The 10,247-nt window shown below is 35.9% G+C and overlaps 2 protein-coding genes across 3 annotated transcripts; one reads left to right on the forward strand and one right to left on the reverse strand.

The window, feature by feature from the left end:
* Window positions 1-5,249: 5,249 nt before the first annotated feature.
* LOC104115716 (pentatricopeptide repeat-containing protein At5g46100) lies at window positions 5,250-9,424 on the reverse strand. 2 transcript variants are annotated; one of them, XM_070195528.1, is made up of 3 exons: window positions 9,273-9,424; window positions 6,420-8,234; window positions 5,250-6,147 (listed from the first exon to the last, which is right to left on the reverse strand). In XM_070195528.1, the coding sequence occupies exon 2, from the start codon at window positions 8,072-8,074 to the stop codon at window positions 6,641-6,643; it is 1,434 nt and encodes a 477-aa protein (XP_070051629.1). In that variant the 5' UTR covers window positions 8,075-8,234; window positions 9,273-9,424; the 3' UTR covers window positions 5,250-6,147; window positions 6,420-6,640. The 2 variants fall into 2 exon arrangements, with proteins under 2 accessions (XP_070051629.1, XP_018633036.2); XM_018777520.3 differs by lacking the exon at window positions 9,273-9,424 and adding an exon at window positions 8,874-9,259.
* On the forward strand, window positions 5,370-6,233 carry LOC104115715 (protein DMP6-like). The gene has a single exon (XM_009626403.4). The coding sequence runs from the start codon at window positions 5,370-5,372 to the stop codon at window positions 6,003-6,005; it is 636 nt and encodes a 211-aa protein (XP_009624698.1). The 3' UTR covers window positions 6,006-6,233.
* Window positions 9,425-10,247: the final 823 nt, after the last annotated feature.

A 10,247-nucleotide genomic window follows, 5' to 3' on the forward strand; every position in this document is an offset into this window, starting at 1 on the left:
TGGTGTGAGTAAGGAGAGGATTGTTCATCATATTAGGGGCCTCTTCATCCCTAAGCACTATTGTCTTGACCTCGATGAGGTCTTCCACTGCTCTCTTAAAAGTCCAACAGTCTTTCGTATCATGTCCCACTACTCCAGGGTGGTATTCACATCTAGCATTAGCCCGTATCATCTTCCACTGTTCTCTTAAAAGTCCAACAGTCTTCAGTATCATGTCCCACTATTCCAGAATGGTATTCACATCTAGCATTAGCCCGGTGTGATGGGGACTCGGGGCTTGGCCGGTTCGGGGCCACTGGCTGCAGCAGACCTAGCCTGAATAGCTTTTGGAACAAACTCGAGTATGATTTACCAACAGGGGTGAACTGATTCCATCTCGGAAGGCTATTTTTTTTTCCTTTTTTTTTTCATATCATGATATTTTTTCTCTTTTCTTTCTTTTTCGCTCTTTGTTTTTCTCTGTTATTTTTTGTCACTCTTTTCTTTCTTTTTCACTCAATTGTGTATTTTTTCGATTTTTGTTTTTCCACTCAATTTGTTTATGGCTATGATCGAATTCGATGTGGATTGCCTACGTATCATGACTCCGCGTAAATCAGATCTAGCGTAGTTCGGGAAGATTAGGAATAAAGGAAATAAATTAAGTCTTTTTTTATTTTGATTTTTTTTTAAATTTTCGAAAGAAACACTTATAATAAAGAAAGAAAATATTTTTGGAATTTGATTTTTTTTGAGAATTTTTGAAAAGAAAGACTTCTAAAGAAGAAGGAAATTATTTTTTGTTTGAATTTCAATTTATTTTTTTATTTATTCCGGAGAAAGACTTCTAAAGAAAAAATATTTTTGAATTTTGATTTGATTTTCTTTTTCAAATGAAAGACTTCTAAAAAATAGAAAATATTTTTGGTTTTAATTTTTTTTATTTGGAATTTTCTAAAGAAAGAATTAAAGGAAAAAATATTTTTTTTGGATTTTTAAAAACTGGGGTCGGAACCGATGAGGTTTGCCTACGTATCTCACATCCGGTGAGAATCAGACACGCGTAGTTCGGTAAAATAAGGAATAAAGTAAATAAATTAACTCTTTTTTTTTACTCATATACAGATAATCCCATAAAAGTTCCTAACAAGGAAAATATTTTAGATTTATTTTTTGGATTCTTCGAAAGAAAGACTTTTAAAAAAAATAAGAAGAAGAAGAAAGAAACTATTTTGGATTTTCTTTTTTCTTTTTTTTTTCAAAAAAAATTAAAAAAGACAGAAAATATTTTTGGATTTTGATTTTTTTTGAATTTTGGGAGAAAGACTTTTTTTTTTTTAAAACGAAGAAAGTATTTTTGGATTTAACGTCTCAAAGAAAGACTTCTAAAGAAGGAATTAAAAAAAATATTTTTTTGGATTTTTTGAAAATTGGGGGCCGGAACCGATGAGGTTTGCCTACGTATCTCACATCCAGTGAGAATCAGACACGCGTAGTTCGGTAAAACCGAGTATTTTTCTCTTTTAATTTTTATGAAAATTAATCTTTACACCTCACGCTAGACTATTACAAAATCTTAGTAAAAAGGATTATGTGTACTAAACTAGGAGAATGATTTTTTTTTTAAATAATTCCGCTCAACTAATTTTCTAAAGCCAGTCAACAATGCAAGCAATCCTTCCAAATGATGTAACAAGTAGCACATAGGTGAACATGATGGTCTCAAAGAGGATACCTGTCTTATACGGACCCGACCCTTGTGCCGAGCTTCGCTAAGTCAAATGCATGTGATGCAAATAAAGCGAACCTACTAGGGATATCCGGGATGAAGTTGTTCTTCTAGGTTTAAATCCTATTGGAGAAGGTATCTAGACTGGCTTACTCGAGCGGACAACTCGAGCCGAGGAGGGTCAGCGTACCGGTAGCATTGCTTTCCGGCTTAGCTGGTGGTGCTCCCCGCCTAAAATATGTGTGACTAAAAATCCTTCATCGGGTGACAAGCACCTCGGCTATCTCAAAGAAAGCGGGTTATGTCAAGCAAATGCCCAAATTTTACTTTCAAGAAAACTCAAAGGGGGTGCATGAGAAGACAGTTTATATGTACAATTCAACAATATCAAAGCGGTAAAAGCGAACAAATAGCACACTAGGCCCAAATAAATCACAGTATATACAAAAATTAATAAAGCCAAATAAAATCAATGTACAAGCTCGAATTCTTGAGAATCCCCAATAGAGTCGCCATAGCTGTCACACTCATTTTTTACCCCACAAAATATATGTATTATGGATTGTTGTGGGTTAAAGAGTTTTTCCAATTAAAGTGACATTTTTGAAGTAGGAATTATTTTATTATTCAGAGTCGCCACTTGAAATTTGATTTTTGGGTGTTCTAAGTCACCTTTTATTTGAATCCTTATTCAAAGGAATATTTGACTTTTTTATTATTGGTCTACAAAAACAAAGTTCGGGTAAGGAATTCTATTGACTGGGGAGAAGGTGTAAGGCATTCCCCGAGTCATGTGGTTCTAGCACGATAGCTTTATTTACTTAAACTTAGCTTAATTATATAATTTATTACATGTTTAAAAAGTTATAGTGCATTTAATCGTTTACCGCTTTTAATTAATTAATCATTTTTAGTGTTTATGGAATTTATTTGAACGAGTCGCGATGTCGCGCACTCGTTATTTTTGTACATATTGTGAAATGCGTCACGTGAAACGCACCGGTGATTTACAACATGTTTATTTTTATTATTATTATTTGAAATTATGATCGGATCACATGAAATGCACACCTGAATTGGGGTTACATATCGTGACTATGCCACGGGAACCGTACCCATAGTCACGATGATTTATTTAATCTCACATTACTAGTAATAAAGTAGATAACGACCTTATTTACATATTTAACAACGATTATAGCTACAATTATTTAATTATTTCAGTAATGAAACAATTCATCAATTTCTCTAAAGCAATACATAAAAGGTATGCAGCTTTCATTTAATCATTTTGTTTAATAACCAAAATCCATGCTTCAAGTAATTGCTAATTAACAAACCCAACTATTTCCTTACTGGGCCAAACCCCCTTTTAGTATATTACCTATTTAAAACAACTGAAAATCAAAAAAATTTATTCTAATTAAACTCAAAACTTAAATGCTGTCAAAATTCATTCACAATGAGGCATCATGAATTCATCAAGAATGCATTAACAGAACCCAAACAAAACACATGAAAAAGATTCATGAACCAACAAAAGTTTTAGGAAAGGTAAGAATGAACATTTATACTCAGCAACTAAACTTTTTCAATAGATCAATACGCAAAGCTTCCAACGTAATCAAAATATATGAATCCCAGAAATTACAACCCGGATAAAGAACTCGAACAAGACCCGTGGCAGGAGCACTCGAACGGCGACTTCCACGATTTTTGATAAAAGAAAGGAAACTGAATTCCGTTCAAGTGATTTTCGGACTGTTTCATGGAGGCTTCCGGCAGGTTTCATGGCTGCGTACGGAGATCGGTTTTTGGAGCTCGCTTCATGGTTGTTTTTTGGCAAAGTTTGGGGCAGGTTTCATGGCAGGTTTCAGCATTTTTTAGGCTAAATTTTGCTGCTTTTTGGACTAATTTCGTGGCTTCTAAATAGCTGATTTTGTAGCAGTTATGGTGTTTTATTGGGATGGTTTATGGACTGATTTTGAGAGCTGGTTTGGAGGTATTTTTGAGGTTACTTTCAGCTATTTTTTTATGCTGATTTGGCGTGATTTTGGGGCAAGTTCAGGATGGTTTTAAGGGCTGATTCATGAAGGGATTTAGAGGGGGTTACGCTATGGCATTTTGAGTTGTTCGAAAATGTTTTGGGGGTGATTTGAGGGCAGTTTTTGGAATTGTTTAAAGCTAGGTTTTTTTTTTTTGGGGGGGGGGGGGGGGAGGGGGGTAGGATGTTTTTTGCTATTTTTTGTGGGAGTTTCAGCTGGTCTTTGTGACTGTTAAAGGCTGGTTTTTTGCCGATGAACAGGGTGCTTTTGATGACTGTTTTTGCTGCCTCCTTAGAGTCATTTCAGTTGTAGGTTTTGAGTGATTTTTGGACCTCGTTTTTAGCTGAAATTTGCTGCAAAAAGGGTGTTCGTTTTGTTGACGTTTGTGGCTGATTTTGGGTATGGGGTTTGTGAGTGGGGGACAAGCATGGGGAACAAGGCATGGGGGACAAGGGAAAGTGGATTAGGGACAAAGTGTGGTGAGATGTGAGCGGGAAAGATGAAGTGAAAAGTGAGATATTTATGAGATGAGTAGGAAAAAATTTAAACATGGTCAAAAATTAAGTGCTCATAACAATTTCTCACTTAAGAGGCCCAAATAAAGTGTTGGCTTGTTATGTATCATTCATAAATAAAGAAAAAAGGTTGGGCCTGAGTTTTTCCAATTTGGCACTTATGTAATCGGATGTTGTTCTTTCGGCTCCCAACTAGTGTCCACTATCCCCTTTTGCAGGGCCCGACTAATTCCAATTCACGACAAAAAAACATGTGCGAGAGGTAAAGCGATCTCTACTAAATGGTACTTCATACCTAAGGTTCAAAGTCGGGACTTCTAACAGGGCTCAAATCCACTACTTTCTCTAAGGACCTCCGGTGGTCTAGCTAATGTTCTCTGTCCCAACAGGCGTCATATGGCTGAGGTGAAACTGGCTTCGATTAAAAAATATATAAAAAAGTAGACGTCATATGCTAAACTACCTATATAAACAAATAAAAATAAAATAAAATAAAAAAGGGCGTCATGCTGATACGGCAACCTAGCCAAACTGAAAGATGACTTTTAAGGAATATCTTGCTTAAGTTGTCGCCTGAAAAATAAGCAAGAGAAACATGCGTCATCCTCAGTTCCAAAAACCCACAAAACTCTCCAAAGAAAACAACAATACTAACTCCCAAACGCAGCTTGTAATTAAAACAAACGTTCAAACAATTCCAACGGAAAGTTCAAACTTTCTTTTTCTCAATAAACTAAAAAGTTACATTTTTGAGATAAAGTGAAACTTTTAATGACAAAATACCAAGTAAACGGAGATAATCAGTTAAAAACGGACACCCTGAAATAACATCAATTTCAAAGAATTTGAGTTCCATAACTGTAAAGGAAACTTCATTGGCATTTAAGCAACTTTTTAAATACTTTAACTATCTGGAAACTGAAACTCCAAACTTAGAATCCTGGGAAGAGTTGCTTCTGTTTTCTTTCTTGCAAGGCAACATTAACCAACGTGCACTCTATTTTTATCTTCCATCAGTTATAAATACATCTTCAAACAATAACATTCTGACACAAATTTGAAAGAATTAAAAAGGAATATTTAACGAAACATTTCAAGGTTATGGAGATTAAGGTGGAAAATGAGACATCCCGGAATCTTGATGAAGAGAAAGCTCCCCTGCTGCTTGAAAACTCACCCCTGCCTGAAGTGGAGAAAAATCTGATACAGCAGGCAATCAGCCAGACATTTAAAAGCACTGCCCATCTTGCCAATCTTCTGCCTACTGGGTCTGTTCTTGCTTTTCAACTTTTATCACCCATATTCACAAACCAAGGGGAGTGTGACGTGGTTGGCAGATCTTTGACTGCCGCTCTTGTAGCACTTTGTGGACTGTCATGTTTCCTGTTAAGCTTTACTGATAGTTTCAAGGACCAAAAAGGAAATGTTTGCTATGGGATTGCCACACTGCGAGGCTTGTGGATAATTGATGGATCAGCGACTCCTCCACCAGAAATCGCAGCAAACTACAAGCTGAAATTAATAGATTTCATGCATGCCATCATGTCAATATTGGTTTTTGCAGCTGTTGCGTTGTTTGATCAGAATGTGGTAAATTGTTTCTACCCAACACCTTCATATCAAACACAGGAACTGCTTACAGCTCTGCCAGTGGCAATTGGGGTCATCTGCAGTATGTTGTTTGTGGTGTTTCCTACGCAACGTCATGGCATTGGCTTCCCCCTCACCGCTAACTAATATGTTTGTTCTCAGAGGCTTGTCGCATATGTATCCTCTCCTTCTTTTACATTCAGAGTGATATTCATGCTTTTTATTGGTCTTTCCATTCATGTACCATAGTACCAATTTCATGGCCTTTGACCCAACTTGCCAGATGAAGCTGTAAATGAATTTAGCAGTGACTGTAGATATAAGAATGCTTGTATTTGCCTTCATGAAATTTTAAGATAATGTGTAGTTCAGAAAGACAGAGATCAACAAGTGCATTTTCAACATGCAAAAGAGTCATAATTCAAATTTTTGGAGGGAAGATACTAGAACTAAAGAGCACTTAATCATGTAAATGTGATATAATACGCACTTCATGGAAACAGGAAGCCCAAGAAACTCCATATTCTGGGACATTAAGGAATAGAGTTTCTGAACACTTACCACTGCGCACTGCGAAAATTGAACTGCATCTTGAACCTTTGAGTTCCAGATTGCCATGGAATAATCTTAGCTTTGCACCAAATAGATAAAAAGAGTAAATACAATAGACACCCACTATGTTATGATTAACCAAAATTGTTCTTAGATGGTGAAGCAATGCATAAAACCATGTTATTTTGGTTCTGACACTCATAATCAGTAACTTGAACAAGACGTCAAGATCAAAAATCCGCACGTTTACACATCAGGTCAGCCTGTACCGATTCAGCTGCTTCCCTTACCTTCCTTCTATCCCAAAATGAACCCACCACAACAGCCCATGTTTGTTCATCTGGAATGCTTCCATCAATCAACATTTCCTCGACAATACGAGCAGCCTTGTGCACATCTCCTTTCTTGCAGAAATGGTTGACCAGAGTCTCAAAAGACTTGTCCTCAACTGAGATGGCTCGGGTGCGCATGCTAAGATATAATTGAAAAGCTCGATTTGGATCATTCACAGCACACAGGCCTCGGACTACTGCATTATGGATCTTCACATGCAAGCTCCAAGTTAATCGGTTAGGAGATATTCCACTAAGAATCATTTCATCAAGATAGTTGGCTGCTTCTTGAAACTTGTTATTCTCACAAAAGCCATGGATAACTTTCCAGTATAACCCTGCATCAGGTTTACATCCCTGAAGTTTCATTCTGTCGAAAACCTCTAACGCTTCTCCAATTTTACCTTCTCCACAAAGTCCGTGAATTAAGGTACTGTAGGTTATCATATTTGGAACCTTATGTTCATGAATCATTATCTCTAATAGCTCCATTGCTTGAGAAGAACGTCCACCCTTACACAGACCGTCCATCAAAGAACTATAAGTGAATACATTGGGCTCAATACCTTTGCTCCTCATGTCCTCAAGCAATCCCAAGGCTTCATTTAAGTTATTTGACTGGCAAAAGCCATGAATCAAACAAGTATAGGTGACTACAGTAGGTGAACAACCATTTGCTTCCATCTCCATCAGAAGTTCTTTTGCTTCAGCGGACTTGCCCAATCTGCAAAGCCCATTAATTAGAGTCCCATACGAATAGGAATCCGGTGTAAATCCGCGATTGGGCATCTCACGGAAAATACGAAAAGCAGAATCCATTGTTCCACTGTTCTTACAGAGAGCTTTAATCAAAATATTAAGTGAAGCAACACAAGGTGGAATGCCCATCCCCCTCATGTAACGATAAAACCTAAAAGCAGTTTTAAGCCGGTTTTCATCAACAAGTACAGAGAACACCGTAATATACGATTTCTGGGTTGGCTCACAATCATACTCCTTCATCTTTTGAAAAACCCTTATCACCTCAAGTGGCTTGTGAACCCGTCCATAGGCTCTATAGATTGAGAGGAATATATCCTCAGTAATCTTACAGCTCTCATCCTTCATTCTGACAAGCATTTCCTCCGCTAATTTGAAATGATTTGCAGAAAGCAATCTTGAGATGATGAGACCAAATGTGCTACGATCATGCTGGAAACCATTAGAGTACTCTGCTGTTGCTGCGTCAAATATAAGAACAGCTTTTTGCACATCTTTTTCTGCTCGAATCAGCTGTTCAACGAGGGCCGTTGTGACTTTTCTAGGCCATTTGATTGCTATCTTGCTACTCATCACTTTAACACTTCTCTTCAAATGCAGCAATCCCGTTTCTAGAAATATGTGCCTCAAATTCAACTAATATCATTAGCTTTTCACTGATTAAAGTTGTAACAACAACAATTCTGCTTGTCAATCCAATGTATTTGAAGCATCCAATATTGGAGCTGAGAAACTGTAATCCCAATAGAAAATTCATCAGGGTCTAATATCTTACAACATTGTTATCAGCTAAATAAATGCCAAAATAACAAGATTTTCAAGCAGGCATTGCATCAAACAAGTTAGAGTCAATTGTACAAAACTGAATTTTAAGCTGAAAATATATTGATACAGGAAAATCCAATTGAAGAATTTATTATATTCGAAGCAATGAAGAGAAATTTTGATTAAAGCTTTAACCTTTTTGATTGATCAGCACAACATAATGAGGTGGATCAGTATCTAAAGGTAGTACGTGCACGACTGCCTTTAATGTCGATCTACCACTAACCACAAAGAGTAAGAGACGCGATGGTCAAAGCAAGAAAGGAGAGAATGACTGTATTAGTGCCAATGCTCAAGCAAAGACTAAGGTATTTTGAATTATCAGTGTTATACATCAGAAAAAAATACAGCAAGCTCTCTGACTTGGATTGAAAATCTAAGAAAAAGCTATATTTTAGATGCATTCAGTTGACGAAAACGAGCATAAAAAAATCATGAGAATTTTTCCACATAACCTCTCTGACTTTCAAGTCAGAGATCAAAGGCCAAATTTTAGAAAGTAGCGAGTTTGAGTTTTTCCACTTCCTTTTATTTCTTTACTGCTTACCCCAACTGAACCGTGAGGTACTCACTGAAGCCATTTGATAGAAATGAGAATATCTGAAAAGAGAAGATACATTCATAATCCAATATTATCAAGCATTTCGACAAACACCTTCCCTGCATTATTTTCCCAACTTGGCTTCTCCGTTTCAATTCTTAAATTCACTCAATTCGAAATTCTCCTACAAACAATACATCTTTAACCAGCTTCCAAATTCATAGTATCCATATCAAGCATTTCGACAAACGCCTTCCCTACATTATTTTCCCAACTTGGCTTCTCCGATTCAATTCTTACATTCACTAAATTCGACATTCTCATACAAATAATACATCTTTAACCAGTTTCCAAATTCACAGTATGCTTGGAAATATGATCATACAGTAGGTAATTGAGAATTACCTTCTCTGTAAGTTATGCTCAACTACTATTTGTCTTGACCTGGGTCGAAACAGCTTCAGTTTCTTTTGGTCTTCTCGTCTCCGGCGACAGAAAGCCGAGCGGCCTCAGCTTCCGAGCGTAAAGTACTTAAAAGGATTTCCCCATTTTTTTTCCAAAGAAAATATTCTTTTTTATAGTATATTATCTTTCATTTCAATTTTTATTTTTTAATTCCATTAAACAAATTCCATCTTTTATTTTCATTAATTTGTAATTTCCATCAAAACAATTTCATAAAATTTTAAATCATATAATTTATAGCAATTATTATAGATTAACTAATAATTCATATAAAAGTGAAATCATTGTGATACAAGATTAATTAAATACATATTATATAACGATAAAATTCATTCGAAATACTACATAAATATTCAACTTCAACCTCTAGTATTCTCCCATAAATGATCTATTAATGCATTACGAAGTACAAAATGAGCATCTTTGTCCTTAATTCTTCTATGTCGAGCTAAAAAATTTTGAAATCGTTGATTTTCATCTACTGCCATTTCTATTGTTGGAGGTCGACCTTCCAAATCATCTTGAATTGGTGCATTAAGATCACGCTCATTCTCGATTATCATATTGTGCAGTATAATACATGTAGTCATTATATCATGTAGCACTTCTTTTTGCCAAAAACGTGAGGGTCCTGCAATAATTGCAAAACGTTGTTGCAAAACTCTGAATGCACGTTCAACATCTTTTCGACATGATTCTGTTTCATCGCAAAATATTTCTTCTTTGCCGAACGTGGCTCACGAATAGTTTGCACAAGGGTTGACCATTTTTATGTATTTTAATTTAATGTATTTTCAATTTTCATGTATTTCCAATTTTAATGTATTTTCAATTTTCACTTTTCAATGTTAGCAACATCTAATATTTTATATTCGCGCCTTTCAATTTTAGTAACATCTAATATTTTATATTTGC

Source organism: Nicotiana tomentosiformis, chromosome 2 (assembly GCF_000390325.3).
Source record: "Nicotiana tomentosiformis chromosome 2, ASM39032v3, whole genome shotgun sequence".
NCBI classification, from domain to species: domain Eukaryota; kingdom Viridiplantae; phylum Streptophyta; class Magnoliopsida; order Solanales; family Solanaceae; genus Nicotiana; species Nicotiana tomentosiformis.